The 21445-nt window shown below is 41.7% G+C and overlaps 1 protein-coding gene across 3 annotated transcripts; it reads left to right on the top strand.

The window, feature by feature from the left end:
- Positions 1-222: 222 nt before the first annotated feature.
- dnm3a (dynamin 3a) lies at positions 223-19930 on the top strand. 3 transcript variants are annotated; one of them, XM_080474191.1, is made up of 21 exons: positions 223-851; positions 2853-2926; positions 3500-3649; positions 3773-3976; positions 4064-4162; positions 4985-5145; positions 5227-5369; positions 5471-5606; positions 5743-5810; positions 5902-6040; positions 6138-6224; positions 6333-6403; positions 6490-6553; positions 7455-7481; positions 8024-8137; positions 13212-13321; positions 16520-16631; positions 17344-17505; positions 17857-18080; positions 18163-18321; positions 19544-19930. In XM_080474191.1, exons 1-21 carry the CDS (start codon positions 691-693, stop codon positions 19575-19577), a joined length of 2499 nt encoding a protein of 832 aa, XP_080330317.1. In that variant the 5' UTR covers positions 223-690; the 3' UTR covers positions 19578-19930. The 3 variants fall into 3 exon arrangements, with proteins under 3 accessions (XP_080330317.1, XP_080330318.1, XP_080330319.1); XM_080474192.1 differs by lacking the exon at positions 7455-7481; XM_080474193.1 differs by lacking the exons at positions 7455-7481; positions 18163-18321.
- Positions 19931-21445: the final 1515 nt, after the last annotated feature.

Here is a 21445-nt window from a genome sequence, read left to right as displayed (position 1 = left end):
GTTATTTACAGTAGCTGAATCCACTCTCTGGTTCTGGTTGCAGTTGCTTACAGGACTGCAGAGGGGCCCTACCCACACTGGACGTGTAGGAGTTTAAATAGCTATCGGAGCCAGAGGAGCAAACACTCTGCCGGTGTCCGATAAGTTTTTATAATTGGCTCGGAAGTTTGTCCATCTTCTTTATATGGGCGAGTTAAAGGGTTAGACCAGGTCCCGACGCGCATGCGCAGAAAACTTTATTCCGTTAGCTGTCAAGAGGAAAAAGGTTTTCCTCCGACCCATGGAGCAAATACTGCTCCGCGGCCAGCTCCACCCCTCCGTCCCGGGTCTGAAACAGGCGACGAGCCGCACACATTTGGAGTTTTTCGCCGACAAAAATGTCTTCAGAGAGTTGTTTTCGGAGACTCGAGTTCTGTGAGTCCAAGCACACTATCGTCGTTACCCGACCCACACGCCGTGCTTGAGGGGCTAACGGCTGCTCAGGTTTGGGACCTCCAGCCACTTGTACCGATCTAAAACAACAACTCTGTTTTCCGGATTTATTTTTTATTTTAATTTTTTTCCTGCTTAAAAATACAATATCCGACAAGTCTTTTAGTATGGCAGTTTCTCTGTCGACTTCTGGAGACTAGAAGTGGAGGAAAGTAGGGTCCACAGGTAGCTGCTGCTGCTGCTGCTGCTGCTGTTGCGATGGGCAACCTGGGGATGGAGGACCTGATCCCGCTGGTCAACCGGCTTCAAGACGCCCTCAGCGGGGTGGGACACACCTGCAGCCTCCATCTGCCCCAGATCGCCGTGGTGGGCGGCCAGAGTGCAGGAAAGAGCTCTGTGCTGGAGAACTTTGTGGGCAGGTAATCCACACACACCCTCATCCGTCCATGGTACCAATCAGAGGCACGACAGATGAATGGGTGCTGTTTGTTTACAGTTGAGTGGTGAAATATTCAGACTATGTTTTTTAAGTCAAGTTTGATTATATACATTTTTTAATTGATATATATATATATTTTTTTATAGGATTTGTTATAAGATACTTTTAAGGTCTATCTCACACAGAGACAACCTTAATAACTCATGAACATTTTTAAATGTAAAAATACATGGATATATGCAAACTCCACTCTGTGAACCTGTGACATTCCTGCTGCTACTTGCAATGAAGCTATAGGAATTACTCAAGCATTACTGTAGCTGTGACACTTTGTGCTGTAAGGGCAAGTGTGGGTCAGAGTAATGACTGAATCACACATGAAGTTGAGCTGAAGTTACATAGATTAAAATAAAATAATACAATAAAAACCCCTTCTGTTCCTGAACCTTAGTCATAACTTGTGTTTGAGGAGAACAGAGTGATACTCACTCCACAGATGTTTTCATTTATGACAAAAGTGATGAGCAACAAGCTCAGTACTTGGAACTGTGTTATTTCCATATTAGTAATCAGTTACTATTGCTTTGCTGCCAAAGGAGGTGTGGCAGTCACATTTTACTTCAGAACACATCAGTCACAACACTTATATTAACAATTATAGATTCAAGCACTACAGAAAACAATTAAATTACCAACTAAATTTTTTAAACAGTTTTGAGAAAAACTGTACTAATGAAGTCTCTTCATTCCATCTCTTCTCCTATATCTGGCTCTTTATATACAACTTTCAAAGTGTGTAAAGAAAAGAAAAATCTACATAACTAAAATCCAACAGTACTTGTGTGTCTAATTTAATATGTTAAGACCTTTTGATGTAGTTCTGTGTACATGTGTTGTAAGCCCATTAGGATCATTCAATATCTAATTCTTGTTGCTGTATCAATGTTAAGGAAGCTCAATGTTCATTATGGCTATATTTGCTTCTCTGAAGTGGCGGGTGCCAAAATTGGCAGTGTCTGTTTGACAGAAGTCAGTCAGTACAGCAGCTTATCTCAACTGCCTTTGTGGGTGTCAATGAAGGGGCTCTAATTATGGCTCCTGGAGCATAATAGCAACAAGTCAGCACCTCCAACAACTCTGAATCGAACAGAGCCCTGTTTTGTCATATCCTTTTTTGACCTTTAGCAAAGTTTCAAGGTCCTAAAAATAATGTAGCTCACCAATGAATAAAAGTCTTGTTTTAGAAAAGTCTAGGAGCTAGTAGGATGGTTTAGTGTGTGACAGGGAGACTGAGTACTTCCATCCTGTCTGAAAACAATGCTGGTGAGTAAGTCAGTAATTCCCAAGCTTCCTGAAATCACTGATGAGACAGTGGAGCGCCTTAAAGACACCTACAAGCTTTGTCCATGTCAGTATGTAATCTAGGCCATTATCTGTGGCATTGCCAGCTGGTTGGCCATGCCTTCTTTCCTGAAGGATTGTGGGTATTTGATCATATGCCTCAGTTATTTTTCTCAGGCCTAACTATGGTATGACATGCTTTTTGAGGGGAGGATTGTGGGACAGGATGTAATAAAACAAACTTCCTGAATGTGCCTTTAATGGGAAGGAGGAGGTCCATTTTTTATCCTGTGCACTTCTTTCTTTGTAGTAAACACTGCCTTTGGATTTTAGCTTTCATGCATCACAGTGCAAACTATTTTTCTGCCCTCTTGTTGGAAATGTTGACAATTTAGATGACATGGTAACTAATTGAAAAACATTGTGTAAGCTTACATTTAGCAGAAAACTTTAACTTTAAACTTAACAGCAAGTCATATATTTGGGTTTCGTTTCATGTATGGAAATTATGAAAATGTTATTTCATCAAATCATTGTTTCATTTGAAGTCTCAAGTCAAAATCTATAGCACTAGCGGTCTCCATTTGAGCCGATGTGAGTGTATAAACTTCTCCAATTCAGCCTTTTTCTCTCCTAACAGAGACTTTCTTCCCCGGGGATCAGGAATCGTAACTCGCAGACCTTTAATCCTTCAACTGATAAATGCTACCACAGGTAAAAGGCTCATTTGGCCTAATGTCTTTCAGCAGTGTGAGATCCAAACTGCCACCAGGTGGCAGTAGTACACATTTTTACGACGGCTGCTTGATTGGTGTGGCAGTATGGTTGTAGTCATAGGGTGTAGTCGTCTAATGGTCGGATTTGAGAAGATGTGTCCTGCATGTTTTTGGATTTCTTGCTTTTGCTGGAAGAAAAAAAAGGCAACAGCGTGGAATCTATTTGCATGATTCCAAAAACAGTCTGAAATTGCTCTTGCTTTTGCTAATGGAGAACAATAAAATAAAGCACAATTGCACTACCTTGCTGTCAAGAGATTAGTGTCATTGTTTTTGAAATCTCTGATTACAAATAGTTGTTTGAAAATGTGGAAATAGTAAGACTCTTTCAATTGTTATTCTATATAATTGTTAAAATAAAAGCTACAGCCTCTGAAAATATAAAATAATTGTTATTTCTGACTACATGACTTTACTTATTTTCACATTCCCAAATTTCTACAAAACTCTCATGAGATTCATTATGAATTTTGAACTGTTTAGCTGAAAGTTTTTCTGTGTTTGTTCTCAGAGTATGGTGAATTTCTTCATTGCAAGGGGAAGAAGTTCACTGATTTTGATGGTATTTGCAAAGAAATTGAGGCAGAGACAAACAGGCTCACGGGATCCAACAGAGCCATCTCTCCTGTCCCAATCCACCTACGGATATACTCACCACACGGTAACACAGTGTGTGTGTGTCTGTGTGTGTCCCAGAGGGCATCTCAATACATATACTCTCTACTTTTCTGACGGTGCTGTGACCTGTATCCCTGCTCTTGTTTGCATTTTCTTGTTTGGACAGTGTTGAATCTGACGATGGTGGACCTGCCTGGCATCACCAAAGTGCCTGTGGGCGATCAGCCAGCAGACATCGAGTATCAGATACGAGACATGATCATGCAGTACATCTGTAAAGAAAACTGTCTCATCTTGGCTGTTACTCCTGCCAACACAGACCTGGCCAACTCTGATGCCCTCAAATTGGCCAAAGACGTTGATCCACAAGGTAAACTGTATCTATGATAAATATTAGCTCATGTGACTGTAGCACTGTACCCTCACGTCAAAAAGGTGACTTTTGTCTTCCCGTTAGGTCAACGTACAATTGGAGTAATCACAAAGCTGGACCTGATGGATGAAGGAACTGATGCCAAGACCATATTGGAGAACAGGTTGCTTCCCCTCCGCAGAGGTGTGTTGCTTAAGTGTGTGTGTGAGTCTGGGCACTCGGTGTTTGTTCATGTAAATCCAGACAGATCCTAATGGAGCCTGTTTTTAACAAATGACTGTATTATCAAAAAGCCACTTCCAAATATGAGTCTGACCTTTATCTGTATTCATTGCAGTGAAATTGGGCATATTGTTTAGTCTGTATCGATGTGTCTTTGTGTGGGCAACAGACCCATAAAGAGTAGGGGATTTGGTCATTGATGGCCTAACTTTGTGTAGTAGTTAGAAGAGTGGAGCTCTAAATATCGATTGATGAGATGGTAGTCTGTCTTTGGCTAGTAAAAATGTGTGTTTTCAGTGGTTTCTGTGAAAAGGGGTTTTCAAAAGAAAGAAAGAAAAAAGAAAAAAAAGTGAGAGACTGCCGGACAATATCCATGAACGAGGCGTCCAAGATATCCAGACTGAATAAAGCACTACCAGGTGCTGTATCCATCATGCTTCCTCAACATTTCAAATGCATTCATCATGGAAGCCCACGAGCAGCACAGAGCTCAAGTAATAAATGTAAAGTCTATTGGACGTCTATCACTGCCCTAAATACGGCGTTCAGCCCAGTCTGCAAAACTTGCCCTGCTACTCCCAAACACACACATTTCCTGCTTCTATGATACAGTCATAATGGAACAAATGTGTGGTCCGGGAAGAGTTCCCAAGGACACGTCAGAAACGTCAAGCTAAATTTGTCTCACAGCAAAGGCCTTGATTGTTCTTTTTTCTTCCTGCATATTGTCTGTCTTGCAGTGATACTGTGCTCTTCATTTCCGTTTCATCTCTTCACTCACAGGCTATATAGGGGTGGTGAACCGAAGTCAGAAGGACATTGACGGGAAAAAGGACATTCAGGCAGCTCTGGAGGCAGAGAAGAATTTTTTCCTGTCCCACCCGGCCTACAAACACATGGCTGAGTGCATGGGAACCCCATATTTACAGAGAACACTTAACCAGGTTAATAATGAATTCATGCACAGGTAGCAATGTAAAGACCAGATATGTAAGCATTGTCACTGACTGAATATTTGTCTCCAGCATCTTACGAATCACATCCGGGACACATTGCCAGCCTTCCGCAGTCATCTGCAGAGTCAGCTTCTGACTGTGAAAAAAGAAGCTGAGGAGTACAGAGATTACAGTCCTGATGATCCTGCACGCAAGACCAAGGCTTTGCTACAGTCAGAGCATCGCCCTTTGTGCATGCATGCTCATATAGTGTCTTTTTTTAGACGAACTATGGGTTCGCATTAATCCTGACCTGTTTGTTTCTATCTTCAAGGTCAGTTCAGCGCTTGGCTGCTGACTTTGAGAAGCTCATTGAGGGCTCTGGTGACAAAGTGGACACCGGTCATCTCTCAGGTGGTGCCAGGATCAATCGAATCTTTCATGAGCGATTCCCCTGCGAACTGCTGAAGGTGTGCTCGTGTTTCTTTGTATGTTTTTTTTTCTCTTGTTAGACTGTATGAATTTTGTACATCTACCAGTAGTAGTAATGCTGCTTAACTCAGTGCTCAACTCTGGCTTGTGACGATATACGTTGCATTTCTCAAGATTAAAACAGATGAAAGGAAACTGCGCCAGGAAATCAACTATGCCATCAGAAACATCCATGGTATCAGGTGCAGTTTAGTGTTCTGATTTTAAATATGTATAATTTTCACTCCTTTCTTTATATTTTTTCTGTGATAACATTCCATTTTTACCCTACAGAACAGGTCTTTTCACTCCTGACATGGCCTTTGAAGTTATAGTGAAGAAACTGGTATCACGACTAAAAGGACCATGTATTAAATTTATTGACCTGGTCAGTGAGGAACTAACCACCACTGTGTACCAGTGCATTGAAAAGGTATAAATGTGGTTGATCACTTGCTCAATTTGTTGCACAATTTACCTTATAAGAACTGTGTTATATCTTAACTTTCTGTCCCGTTGTTCGTCTGTAGCTGAACTCCTTTCCTAAACTACGAAATGAGACAGAGAGAATTGTAACCAGTGAAATTCGAGAACTGAAGAGTAAATGCGGAGACCAGGTTTTTCACATACATTTGCAAACTGCATATTTGTTTTTAATATCTAGATAGACCACTGCCAATCCATCACTGATTTAAAAAAATAAATAAATGGTGTGTTCTGTTCAGGTCTTGCTGCTTATTGACATACAGCTTGCCTACATAAATACCAACCATGAAGACTTTGTTGGTTTCACAATGTAAGTAACATTAATTGTTGTTCATTGTAAAATTGAGTAATTTGGAAAATTCAAACAAATTACATTGTTCTCTGTTTTTCTCTCAGAGCTCAGCAGGTGTACAACCACAACAACAAGAACACTGTTGCAGCAGGGATGGCAGGAAACCAGGTGAGGCTTTTATAGTAATTCTATATTGTTTATAAACAGAGAGGTCAACTGCATTTTTGCAAAATTAAATGATTTTTAAGAATTCTGTTGCATATGATCTGTTGTTGACTTTACTAAGCCAGTTTGCTTTGTTCTTCTGCTTTTGCAAGAGCAAAAGCAAATAAAATTGGGCCCATGGCTTGCAGCTCTCATTTCTTACTACTAGTTCTTGTTTTTTTTATATATATATATTCTTAAAATTAAAACAGTGATAGAAAAAACATATTTTGTATCAACACGACACCATCGCAGTCTGTTTTCTGACGTTCTATAAACCGGTGAAACACTTGCCTCCCACAGTGTTTCCTCCTAGTAATGTACAGTTCCATACCTGTGCACAAGCCAGAAAATTCGTTCAATCAAGTCAATCAATCATCCTTTGGCAAATCATCTTGTAATGACTAATACTGTACATACATACATACATACATACATACATACATACATACATACATACATACATTTACGCTCACATGTTGTCATGTGTAAGACATTAACCAGAATTAATCCACAATCATAAATGTTGACTAATTCAAATTTTGTAATGTTTCCATAGTTGATTGTAGCTTTTCAAAGAAATCAGGCCAACCATGTACAATGTTATGATTCATGTGACACAAGTGGAAGTGGGGATAATTCATTAAAAACAGTTGCCATATATCTGCCTTTTGCCAGGAGCCTCAATGGATGACATTCAGGTTGAACAAAAGTACACTGTAACTACAGCTTTAATTAAAGAAAAAACAACAACATGATCTCATGTTGCCTTGATAATGGTTAACTGTTTACACACAGACATTATTACCCTCCCCAAAAACCATGTCATCTTAATGTTACCACTTCATCCTTTGTTTCTCTGCAGGGTGTGGCCCTTCGTTCAAGTCTAATAGTAGGAGACCGTTCTCTTTAAGTGTTCTCACTCACTTCTGGGCATTTCTGTATACTGGAGTCAGTCTTCAGTGTTTTGGGTTGGCAGACTGACAGTGACTCCGGCAATATAGTTTTTTTTTAAGCTTTCACAATTCTATTTCATGTCATCTACATCTGATAATGTCACAAACTATTTTACTATTTCCTTCTTCATTGTACTCTTTCTGTCCTCAACCTGTACCTCTTATCTTTTATTGTTCCAAAAATATTTACTAATACATTTTTTTCGGGATGTTTAAGTGGCATCTTTGTGTTGTGCCTTATTTTTGTCATTTTGTATTTGTCATTACACCGTTTTTCTCTCCAGTGAACTTGGCAAGATTACAGTGTCCACTGTATCTGACGTTTATTGCTTTTTCATTAGCATGGTCCACTCTCCTGTTATGACCTGCTCTGCCAGTCTTCCTCTAAGTTCTCATACATCTATCCTCTGGATGTACTTTATTTGCACATTTCTTGTCAGTGTTGCCATCTGAGATCCTTTTCTTGACTGTTGTGCAGGTCATACGCAAGGGTTGGCTGACCATCAACAACATGGGCATCATGAAAGGTGGAGCCAAAGAATACTGGTTCATCCTGTCCGCAGAAAGTCTGTCCTGGTTCAAGGATGATGGGGTGAGGCCTTTGACTTTAATGAGCCATTTAGCTCATTTTTGTGCTTTATTACTGCTTTGTACTAAACAAATTTAACTTGAACATGTCAGGATAGATAAGTATTAATAACAAAGCATGTTACTTTATTCAACAAATGTTTATTTCAATGCATCTCAGCTTAAGTAAGCAAATTAATAGGCACATTCACAGAATTAAGTACAGGGGAAACCCTTCATTTGCTGAAATTATCTCAGCATCAATAAAACCCGTGCTGTTTTATTGAAGTAGGTGGCAGAGCTGTCCTTGCTGTCCTCTGTTCTGATGTCAGTGGGGCTGCCATCTGTCTGCCTGTCTGTGCCTGCTGTACAGGAGCAGAAGGTCTGCACAGCAAGTGTAGACAGGCAGACACACCACAACAGTCTCATCCATTCACAGCTGATGTCATGGGAAAAGGGAAGTACTAGAGCGTGGTGGGAGATCAGAGGAGGAAACACAATACAGAATTTGTAAATGGATACAAACATAAAAACACTCACATTTGAATGAAAACTCTAGATGGATGGTTAACATGTGAGGCTATGATATTGGGGGTAATATTGTTGTGTTTGACAGACTGAGAGTTCAGTTATCGGTACAAACAGTTTGGAGAATGTTTTTAAAAATAAGTTATTGTTTTCAGTAGCCACACTAAAACAGTTTGAAGGTCACATTGTGAGTAAAAGTAAACGTACAGCCACGCCATGATGGATGTTTTGTGTCATCGTTGTATGTACTACTGTATTACTTTTCTCTATCCAGCTAACTGTAGATTTTTTCTCCTGCCACCTGGACCTGCAACTGTACCCCAGTGCATGTCTCCCTCATACATTCCCTCAACATCCCCCTCCCATTCCTCCTGCTCTCCCCTCACTCTTCCCCCTTACTCCCCCTTTTCTTCCTCTTCTGGGAGTTTAGGCATTTGGAGCGGCTCACTCTGACACAGCTGGAGCTGCCCCAAGCCAAACACACACACGCACACACACACACACACACACACACACACACGGAGTGAACAGAGTTGTATATACAGTATACAGTACACATGCAGACTCTGATGTAAATAAAGTTGGCTGCAAATAGTGGGGAAAATATACACTCTCTCAGACAGACACATGGTCACTTCTCAGATAAACACTGGATCACTTGAACACAGTGTTCCAGACACAGCCCCAGGCATGCACATTGTGCACACACTGTTGAAGGTTTCCTCTTGGTATCATTCCCTTTCCAAGCATTTACGAATCAACTCATTCAGACGTGCACAAACCTCACACATCTGCAAGAAATCACTGAACACCAAGAAAGCAAATATCTGTCCACCACATCAGATGAACAAATGTTAGCTGTTTGCAAATCACAGTGACACATTCATTCCTCACCCCAAGATTTAAAACGTTATTACTATTCACATCCAATCTATTCCGTTTTTAAGTTTTGCACCTCTTCTCCCTGCTATGTTTGAAGATTTATCAGCTGTTTGTGGATTAGGGAGGCTTGAGTGCAGAGTCAGCCACCCATGCTATCACTGGAGATCATATCTACTGCCTTTTCAAATTTGCGCGCGCGCGCACACACACACACACACGCACACACACACACCCACACCCACACACACACAAGCCAAAGATCTGCTTCTTCTCAATTGTAGTTCCCGCTCTCATATCTCCCGCCCACACTACCTCCACATAAATGTCTTTTTTCTTTGACTGATGAACCCCCCCCCCTTTTTTTTCTCTTTCATTTGCCTCTCTTGCTTTATGCTCCTCTTTGTCACCCTCTCTCTGTCTGTTTTGCCCTCTTTTTTCTTTCTTCCCTTTTCTGTGGTTGGCAGTCTCCTTGGGACTTTGCACATTCCTGACTTGAAAATCTGAAGCTTTGTCTAAACACCATCTTCCAAGATCTGCCCAGAGAAATCCCAAATGGCCGTTTATATGCTTCAGACCTCCCCTTTTCGACTCCCCCCTTTCTCCTCAACTCCTCCAGACTCCCTCTCAAATATTTTTCTCCCCCCACCTCATCTTCAAAAAACATCCCTTCCATATTCCCTTCACCATCCTTGTGCCCATTACTCCACAAACAATTTGTTAACCCCTTTGACACTGCGCCTTGCATTTTTTTTTTCTGTACATGACAGCGTTTGTACCCTGCGCTCACCTCACACTGAGAGAACAGCATAATAGTTCAGAGTTTAATGTCCACAGCACACTGAGCAGACATACATTCCTACACCCCCTGATTGCCAGGGCTCCACCAGGCACTCTGAAGAAAAACAGATGGCTGATACCTATATGCTAAATCCACATGCACTCCACTGTGTATATGTGTGTGAGGCCTTTTCTGTCTTGCAAATCCATTAGTCTCAAAGATGTGGAGACATAGCTTCAGACACCGCAGCTCTGATACATGATATTGCTCAACAACTCCAATACTGCAGGGAGTATACACATATGATGTATCTACATGCACATACAAAGCAATATGCACAATTTCTGTGAAAACAAGCCGAAATCATGCAGAAAGTGAGAAAACTTAGTTTGTTAGTCACTGTGGGAAAAGATTCTACTGGTCAGTTTGTCTGCAGTGCACGAGTGTTAGCTGAATAGCTAATTTGTAGATTTGAAAGTTTATAGCTTTGAAAATCAGTAAAACCGTAGCATGCTGTTTGTGTTCTTGTTTGTATGCAGCCCTTACTCTCTATATTCCACTTATTACTAATACTTTCATTCAAGCTGACATATGCAGCAATTTGGATGAGGTATTGCATGATTTAGGAAATAGTTGACCACAGTGTTTGAAGAAATTAAAGCTGTTGATAGCATGTGCACAATTTAAGGAACAATCACAAATGCAAGCAAGAAACATAGGAGCTTGTCAGTCTCTATTTTTTCCCTGGAGTCGAATACATTCAAGTTTTCATGTTGTCCTGAATCTGTGTTGATGATGCTATTGTAGGTCGCTGTTGCACTTCCTTGCACAGTCTAACCAATGTGCAGACTACTGTACACCAGTAAGATCCTGAACAGGTAGTCTGAACACTGGGATGACGGAGCAGGACCCCTTTTTTTTTCTTGTCTCTTCTTTTCGGCCTCTCCTCTTACATCTCTGGTCGTTTGCATGTTGTCCTGCCTTTGGCGGAGAGGAGTTGGCAAAAGTGTTCCTTTGTTATTCTCTTCTTTCTTATCCGGTCTCAGTGCTGAGTTGAGCAAGAAGTCGACGCACATACACACACACCAAACTACCACTCCTCTGCGTGTCCCGTCTTCATAGATGTCAGTGCATGGCGAGTCGGCTGTCCTCAGAGCTGTGTCCCGGAGTAGTATCCAGTCTTGACGTGGCACTTTCACTCATTCAGCTACGGATCTGCCTGTATACTCAAGGAAGGCATAGGGAAATAAGGGGAGTGAGAGAAGGAAAGCGAGTTAGGGAGGAACTTAGTCGCCATATATGGGTTGATGGGACCCATGGGGAATCAAAGTCTGGAGTGGCCTGCAGTTTCTCCCAGTTTCTTCTGCATGCTCTTTGCAGCGCTCAATGTTCCGCAATGTTTCCTCATCTGGTATTGCAAAATATATCTCCATCTATCCCTCTATCCCTTCTCTTCCTCTCTTTCTCTTCTCTACTTTCTATTTCTACCCCATCAGCGCACCCTATACTCGGCCCAGTCTCCGCCCCGTGTGTCTAAAGCGATCCCAGATGTTGCTGTACAAGCGCCAATCGCATTCTGTCATTTTTTTTTCAGCCTCTGTTACAGGAAGTGGGCCCCTTTGGAAAAAAGGAAAGGGGAGTGAAGGAAGAGAGTCGTAGGGTTCAGGGGTGCAATGAGAGAGGGAAGACCAAATTGTACTACTGACATAGTGACATCCAGTATCACACATGTGCATGTGTTTAATTCCAAGTGCCTATGTACATGGGTGATTCTATGCATGCGGGGAGCATCCAGGGCTTTTATAGGACCATATTTGCTGTTCTGCAATTTTTATTACTCTTCTGTGGGGTTTTATTTATTTTTCAGCTGTATACTTCACTTTACCAAATTGTTGCCAGTTCTTCTGACCAGCCATTCTTGAAGGCCATTTCTTCTCAAACATTACGTCTTCTCATGTATGGAGGAGAGATTGAGGGGGAAGGGCTTTGTTTCAGGAGAAATGTTGTGTTAGTACTTGAGTCTGAGTAATGACTTTCACATGTGGGCCCGGCCTTTCTCCTTCTTTTTTCATGTACTCCTCTGGTTCCCTCCCTCCTTGCTTCAGCCCTCCATACACTGCCTCCTTACTGTCTGGTTCTCCTCACTCTAGATGCCTCTGTCTACCAAATGTTCTCTGTCATTCATAAGCCCAGTTGTTGATGACAGTCTTTAGACCAATGGCAAATCCCCCCCCCCCCTCTTTTTCTTCTTCCTCCACTGTGTTTCTTGCCACTAGTTTGGAGGTTGTTAATGTAAGTCAGTCTGACTGTCAGACACATCATCGTATATGAACGATGATGCTCTTCTAGCGCAGTGTTGTGCATTACCTACTCATATTGCATTCTCACACTTTTCTCTAGGGAATGGTTAATATTTGAAGCACAAGCTAGAGAATAGTTACTGACACAACTGTGTTAGCTCATGCCCCAACTTTAACATCCTCCTTCTTGCCATTGACACCTATGCCACTTTCTCCATCCATATTCTATCCCGCCGAATTCTGTGAAGGGTTGCCAGGCGCTGGAGCCAATCCCAGCTTACTATGGGTGAGGGCAGGATACGCCCTAGACAGGTCACCAGTCCATCACAGAGCACAGACATAGAGACAGACAACCACACACATTCACACGTAGCATCATCAATTAACCTCACAGCCATGTTTTGGGAATGTGGGAGGAAACACACACACGCACAGGGAGAACATGCAAACTCCACAAAGAACCCAGACTGGTATTTGAACACGGGCCTTCTCTCTGTGAGGCGAGAGCACTAATCACTGCGCCACCATACGACCCTGTGTTTCTTGTCATATCATACTTCACTCTTTATGCTACAGTTAAATTTAATCTTTTATTTTTTAATTTTATTCAGGAAAAGGAGAAGAAGTACATGCTTCCCCTGGACAACATAAAGCTGAGAGATGTGGAGAGGGGCTTCATGTCGAGCAAATTTGTTTTTGCTCTCTTCAACACAGAGTTAAGGTTTGTGTATGTGAATTTGTGTGTGCATGAGAGAAGACGTGTTTTTTGTGTGTTTGACTCAGAAAGGGAGTGTTCTCCTTGTCACCTGCTTGCTGAACGTTTGGCGATCTTTGAAAAAGGGTGGACATAGTGGAGGAGGAAAGGGAGGAGATATCTGGGCTGTGGTTTGCCCTTCCATTGACCTCTTCCACTCAACTTCGCCCCCGGAACCAAAATGATATCCACTGGGTGCTGGAGCGGTTGTAGTTTTTCTGGTGCCAAGTTGTGTATGCCAGGCTGTTGAGAGCAGGGCTGGACTGGACTTTTCTGGGTTTATGTGTGCGAAACAGACTGAGAAAGATTAAGAGACAATGAGAGTTCCAGAGTGCGTGTTTTGTAGTTGGAGCAGACACAGTCCCTGGCTGATTGTACCAGAGCATGTGGACTTTGTTTATAATTCGGTGCTACGCTGCATTCAGACACACAAACGGAATTTGAGAGCCCATGTGTGGGTTGAAACATGTGTGTATGTGCTGTTGCAAAGAGTGTGCGTATAGACCACAGCATACCGACGGCAGGCTCATTAAGCAGCTAATCAAAGCCAGAGAGCTTGGATCAGAGATGAGGCTGCTCTTGTTTGGAAAGAATTGCTCGCCTCACCACAAAAAGGAGGGAGAGAGAAGAATTGGAAGGGGCTGAGAAAGAAAGCGGGAGAGAGAGTATCAGAGCCATCGGCCAGGAATGTGTCAAAGTCTGTCCTGTGTGCCCCCACCCCAACCCCCGCCCCCCTTTCCTGCACCCTTACTCACTCTGTTACTGTTTCTATATGTGCATATGTGTGTGTGTGTTTGGAAGCAGACATTACAGTGACTTTGTCCCTGTGTGACAGTAATTGAAAACTTCAGGAAACTATTTAAATCATAAGCAGTCAGAGTTCTGCAGGAATTCCTCAAGATGAGTGAAAAAACTCCCACTAACCATAGGATACCTCCGGGAGAAATAACACACACTGTTGATGTAAGTGATAAAGCAGCTTAGAGAACCATTTTAATCTGCACTCACTAGTGTACACAAACGTTGGTGTCCTGATCTTAGTGTAATAGCACTTCACCATTGTCATTGTTGGCTGAGGTCCCTCTCTGTTAGCAACCACACCCACCCTGACTTATTAGCCTCACCCACCCTAGCCCAGTCTCACAAGCGCACTAAGGCTCATTTCACGATTCTTCTATATGTCTATTTCATTCCATTTCTGTCAGCTCTCTCTCTCTCTCTCTCTCTCTCTCTCTCTCTCTCTCTCTCTCTCTCTCTCTCTCTCTCTCTCTCTCATCCTCACTGACACACACACAAAGCTTTCACATGTTTTAGGTTAATTACTGGGTTCTGAATGTGAGAACGGAACAACAAAAGAAGGAAAGAAACAACTGAGTGATTAAAGATAAATGTTTAACAGATGGGGCACAGCCTGCTCCAGATCTTCTGCTTCTTTCTCATTTTGCTGCCTTTTGCCAAAGCATAGAGTAGGTTTGAGGGGCAGTGGAGTGAAGACAGAGTTAAAGATTATGTTTAGAATCTTTGACACTGAGAAAACATGACAGTGATAATGTGGAAAGTCGAAGGGAGGGACATTAAATCAGGACACTGAATCTAAAAGCACTGAATCTAAAAGCAATGAATCATGTTTTATGTTGTATGTGGATTTGTCTTGTTGTAGGTAAAACTAATTTGTTGTCACACTCACTTGCAACAGGATATTACTTTTCTTCATCTTACATTACTCTGAAGAGTGAAATCCATCTGAACCATCAAAAGCTGAAACATAAATTCTTCTGTTTTCCAAATAATGAGGCATTTGAAATAAAGAAACTGACAAAAGTCAACCCAGGAACCAATTATACATACTTTAATTGTCAAGTTGTGAAAATTATACATTGTGATACGTCCTGTCTGAAAGTAAGCACAATTCCCCTTTTTTTTTTTTTTTTTTTTTATATATTTGCATCATCAAATGTCATCCTCTTTAAATAGTTGTGTATAGGTAAAGGTAATGTTATCAACAAAATAAATCACATGAATTGGTCATTTTTATGACTTAAAGAACTATATAATGACAAAATGATACATCTATACTGTCACCACAACTCAAAATAAATGAAACTGAAATTAGAGGTTTCAGATTAGAAATGAAGGAACTAGTGGAACTTTTCTTATCTAAACTTCTAACATGTAGGCCGTGCTGTTGAATTATGTCTTGTCTGCTGGCACTAATGAACTGATTGAGATACTCAGGGGTAATTTTTTATTTGTCTTGTTCTGGGCCATGAAAAAAAAAAAATTATAAATCGCATTTCACTAAGAAAAAAAAAATTGCTAATGGTATAGAGTTCACCCCTTTGTGTAGGCTCGACTTAAGTTGTATATAGAAGATATATACAGAAGATATACAGCGCAGAGAGAAGATGCCCTGGTCAAAACCATTTTCCAGTTATGTCATTGACAAAGACACTTTACTAAATAGATTACTGGAGATCTGGGGCTCTGATATTTATTCTCATATTCATATCACTGTGGCTCTGATATTTTTTATGAGGTTACAAGTTTAATCACTAAAACGACTCACAAACTCGATACTCAATGCACACCACAGTATTATACAAATTGAATAATGGGGTTTAGAAGCCCTTAAAAACATTGGTAGAAGAAGAAACATGGAGAGCATAAGTACAAAGTATGTGGATTCAATACTTTTTCTTCTTTGGATAAACATGAAATAAACTTTTTGTGTACAGCTACATGCCTCTTTTGATTGATTCACACTTTATACAGGATCTGATTTGTGCACAAAATATTTCCTGTGATCTTGATTTATTTTGGCCACAGTTTTTTTTTTAATAATAAATTGGAAGTGATAATAGTAGTCTCAAAATTGTCTCAAAATTGCTAAAATTCTGTTTATATCTCCAACACAGAGCTTTTATTTTGGACAGTAGGGTCATCTAGCATTCCTACTAATGCACAGTCTACCATTGATTGGTTTTTATAAACTGTATGTTATTACGACTGGAAGTTAAGCTATGGCCTCGTTTCACCACAACTCCGTGTATTTGTTTCGGTATGTAAGGTAACAAAGTGGAAATCACCCCAGAGTGTTGATTTATTAAAAAAGGAATTTCTTGTGTATTTTGTGGAGACATCTGACAGCAATGTACTAAATTGCAGGAACGTGTATAAAGACTACAAGTGCCTTGAGTTGGCCTGTGACTCTCAGGAGGAGTTGGACAGCTGGAAGGCGTCTCTGCTTCGGGCCGGCATCTACCCCGAGAAAGTCTGTGTGAGTACCGTGACCCCCAATTCAACCTGATTAAACCCAACACTGACCTTAGCTGTGGGCAGCATCACCTGCACTTCACCTCTTTATGTGTATCTGTACACCCAACACCTTCTCTTACCATAAAGCCTGGCCGTAACCCCGTACCCCTCTCTCTCCGTGTTCCCCCTTTTCTCCCCCTGCCAGAGCGAAAAGAGAAGTCTCCCTCCCCTTCCATCCCGCTCTGTCGTTGGCTCTTTAGCACAGCATTCTTGTTCCATGATGTCACGTGTGTGTGTGTGTGTGTGTGTGTGTGTGTGTGTGTGTGTGTGTGTGTGTGTGTGTGTGTGTGTGTGTGTGTGTGTGTGTGTGTGTGTGTGTGTGTGTGTGTGTGTGTGTTCTAGTCTGTTTCTAATCAGCCGTTCCTCGTCCCTTACCCACTCCCCCCGTTCTTTCTTCTGCCCTCTTCTTTCTCCGGACCTCCCTTCTTTGTGTTCCCTCTGTTCTGCTCTCCCCGTTCTCGTCCTATCAAAGTGTGCTACTTTTACTCCCAAGCAAAGAATAGATGACATGTGACAGCAATTACGCTTGAGCCGGATCCATATACCTTCACATGTGTGATTGCAGCAGTCCTTGGAGCACATGACACTTTGCTCTATATGTTCCTGACTGAAAATGTAAGGGCTGCATGCTGTACGCCACATTCATGTCCCAAGTTGTTTCTATCGTCTCTCAGGTGGACGAGCAGGGAAATGGATCCACTGAAAACTTTACAGATCCGCAGCTTGAGCGTCAAGTGGAGACCATTCGTAACCTGGTTGACTCCTACATGAGCATCATCTATAAGACTGTCCGGGACCTCGTGCCAAAGACTATCATGCACCTTATGATCAACAGTGTAAGATACCCAGACGACACGGTTTAGTCATGTACCCTCTTTTTTTTTTTTTCTCCACATTTTTGTCTCCCAGCAGCTAAAAGCTCCCTCATGGTGCATTAAAATCCTGTTTCTGTTCCCCAAGCATCTTTGTTTGTCCCATAGCTTTGGTGTTCATTTGATATTACTTTGTAAATATTTGCATTCACACTCTCCCATCATACTTCTGTTGAATGGGGAAAAAAAAAGAAAAGCTTTTGGGGGGAAAAAACCTTTCAGACTTCAGATTTATAATGTTAATTCTAAGAAAAGCATCACTTTACAAAGTCTACAGCTGAGTTTGTCACGGCAGTCACTAGTTCCTTTCTGTAGGTGAAGGAGTTCATTAGCTCCGAGCTCCTGGCCCAGCTCTATGCTCTGGGAGAATGCTGCATGCTGATGGATGAGTCACCAGAGCAGCAGCAGCGCCGCATAGAAGTTCTCCGCAAGCATGCCGCCCTGAAGGAGGCGCTCGCTGTCATCGGGGACATCTCCACCTCTACCTGCACCACTCCCCTGCCTCCACCCGTGGATTTCTCGTGGATACAACCCTCCAGGTATGCACAGGGCAACGCGTGCCATGCAGTGTAAGAATCCGTCCAAATCAAGCTGTCGCTTAAGGTTTTCTTTTCTGCCCAGCCTGAGTCAGCCGAAGCACTCAGTGACTGGTAACAAGCCAGCGCTGCGTGGCCACCCTCCACCTGCTCCTCGGGCGCCTTACACAGGACGCAACGTTTCCACTCACGGCTTTCAGCAGCTCACCGACCAACACCATCGACCACCGACCAGTGTGCCAAGGTGACTGTGAAACTCCAAAAATGAGGCCCTGCAACCTGATCTGGTGTATTACCACGACCTCCAGGTCCTGGCAGGCCTGGCATTAATGCGCACACACACTCGCAAATACACAATGAAATGACCTTCTGCAGGAACACAGGGGTAGAGGGAGAGTTGATATTTGAGCTGGGTGGGGGTCTGTTGGAAAATGTGTTTCTCATATTCTCCTTCCCATCAGCCTCAGTCGACAGGGCTTCTCTTGGTCGCTGCTTTCTACTGGAGCCAGAGACAACAGGCCTGAGCGCTCCATCAAGTTTTCATCTTTTTCTCCATCCTCCATCCCCCCCTTTTTCTCCAAGCATGCATTTGTTTTATTGCTTTCCTCAGTTTCACTCATGCAGTAACCGTTATTTTTCCTTTTCCCTGCACCTCTTCTTCTTGTACTTTTTTTTTCAGTTCTCCTCTTTCACTGGTTACTCCCCTGCTTTTGGCCTGTATCTCCTTTTTCTCTCTGCCTCATTTCCTCTGTGCTCTCCAATGGTTCTTTAGGTTCTTTCCCGCATAGAGTCTCATTCCTCTCCTGACTCTTTCCTTCCAAATGTGTGTCTCTCTACCTCCCCTATAGATAGATATACAGTGCACAAGACTTTATGTTACCTCTGTGGTTTTCCTTTTCTTTTCTTTTTTTTCCTTCTTTTTTTTTTAAATGTATCCACTTTATTTCAAAATCTGTTTGCACTGGACAGCAACTTGCATAACCAAATGTGTGATGTCTTGAGCAATGAAAATACATAGGTAGAGATTTTATTGAGAACTGCTGTGAACCCCGATTTCAACACTATTTGGAAAGCTTAGCCGCTTACTAAATCAACTCTCTCATGTCTCCCCTTCAGATTTTCACATGCTTTTTCTATCAAACACGGCCACACCAAGCTGACGCTATGTAACCGTGCCATTGTTTTTCACATCTGTCATGACAACACTCCTTTTCGGCAGGTATTTTTTGTTTGGACCTGTTTCCAGCAGGACCAGGTCAGGATGACAGATTTCAATTTAGAATTATTTACCCTATTAAGGAGAGGATCTCTGGTTTTCATTATAAATTCTTCTTGTAAATATGAACTATCTTGAAATATGTCAATCGATGTCGTATACAGATATTTACTTTGTGGGTTTTAAAAGTAATCTTTTAAGATCTTTAACTCTGATTCAACATTAAAACAATGTCCTATCTCATCTCCAGGAGGCAACCCCCGGCAATCCCAACCGTGAAGTGAAGTCTTATGTCGGATGAACTCCATTACCCGTTTGCCCCGGTGGTCCTTCCCGCTGCAGTGCTACCCACAGACAGCCACGACCCGCCTGATGTGTAATCCAGCTGAAGCGCTACACAGTTCTTCTCTCAGTGTCCTCAGGGAGCTGCTGTCTGCAAAATTCACTCCGTCCTCAGCCTGCTTTGTACATAATATCCATCGGCCATGAATGCTGGAATGTGCATGACGGTCTGCTGATTTCTCTCAAGTGCTTTAGCTTTGTGTAAATAAAAATCATATCTGATTTATTATACTTTTGGAGAATACACATACACCATTTGTACTACCTGTGAATAAAAGGGTGTTTTATTTTTGAACATATGTCTGTCTTTCTCTTTTCTTTTTTTAATGCATCCGAAAAAAAAGCACTTTTCAGTACCAGTATTCCAAAACACTATAATGTTTCTTTCATTCCAGAGTTTCACTGAAAACATTTTTTTGCTGTTGTTGTTGTTGGCTGCCAGACCTGCTTTTAATCACTGTGGTGCCCTTGGATGACCTCACTCCACATTTCCCTCTCCTCCCACCTGTCATGTGAAAGCATTGACTAAAACTGTAGATTAACACAATCTTACAGGCTCAGCCCGATTCAACAGACACATTTCAGCCTTAAGTGAAATACTTGACCCCACTGGTGGACACGGGACCACAAATCTGTCACCCCGACGCTGTAATTTGAAAGCAACTTACTTCCCAGTGCCACATGTCATGTTCAGTATATCCAACATAAACACCCAGAACGACAACCACATGGGAAAGCAGTGAAAGAACATTTGCACATAATTGCACATGTTTCGTACGTGAGTCATACTGATTCTGAAGGAGACATGCAAAAATGTATTTATATCTTTCTTACAAGTTATTTCCAGCAATTTATGTGGAACCTCTGCATTTATTTGAAGCTTCATAATAGTGAGCAAATTGTTGTTTTTTGTTCCAAAGACGAGCATAAACTTTTTTTTTTCCCATGAAATTCAGGAGTTGACAAACAAAATGTACTGCAAATGCTATTGATGTCATTATCAACAGAATCATCGGTTCTAATACTGCATTTGATGGCAGCAACACATTTTGATAAATTCGGACCTGTAATAACAAAAGCCTGAAAGAGAAATGGGCACACATCAAAAACAACTAAGGGAGCGTTCATTAACTAATTAGATGAAATGGCAACAGGTCAGTAACATGACTGAGAATCAAAGAGCATTTCAGAGAGGCACACCCTGTCAGATGTAAAGATGGATAGAGGTTATTCAGCCTGTGGCAATTTCAAAAAGAAGAAAAAGTCAGTGTACAGTATCTTCAAAAGATTCTGGGGGAAAAACTGAACCTCTGATTCATGAGCGGGAACACTTGTAGAAATCACTGTCAATGAACACGGTTTATGTTGCAATTCATAAATGAAAGTTAAAGCTTGATTAAAGCATCTTTTCAATATAAGTAATGTTTATTCAGCAATCAGATTGTAAAAAATCCAGTGAATTTGCTAAATCCAAATGTTGACCTGTTGTGGACTTCCAACTATGACTAGCAGCTCAGGGTCCATGAATCCATCAACCAAACACAAAAGCATTTGTCAGATATAACATGCTGTATAATGTCAATTGCTGTGTATGAACGCAGTTTTAGACTTTATTTGGGCCTGAAGATAGCTGCAAATGTGAAGTCCAGACTAGTCACATTGGGGAAAACCTTCTGTCTTTTATACCCGCTGCATCTAGCAGTGGTTTTTACCTTGACACATCCAGAACACAATATACTTCTCACTCAAGGTTGTGACGTCACACGAACTAAACCACAAAAACACAACAAAACACAACCACAATTAACAC

This window comes from Lipophrys pholis, assembly GCF_963383615.2.
Source record: "Lipophrys pholis genome assembly, chromosome: 10".
In the NCBI taxonomy this organism is placed as follows: Eukaryota; Metazoa; Chordata; class Actinopteri; order Blenniiformes; family Blenniidae; genus Lipophrys; species Lipophrys pholis.
This window is presented reverse-complemented; position numbering and strand designations above follow the sequence as displayed.

Bases quoted from the DNA above. Each gene is read 5' to 3' on its own strand.
- dnm3a (XM_080474191.1), top strand. From the start codon at position 691: ATGGGCAACCTGGGGATGGAGGACCTGATCCCGCTGGTCAACCGGCTT. The intron at 3,977-4,063 runs GTAAACTGTATC...TCTTCCCGTTAG, and splicing joins CAAAGACGTTGATCCACAAG to GTCAACGTACAATTGGAGTA. The intron at 17,506-17,856 runs GTAAGATACCCA...TCCTTTCTGTAG, and splicing joins TGCACCTTATGATCAACAGT to GTGAAGGAGTTCATTAGCTC.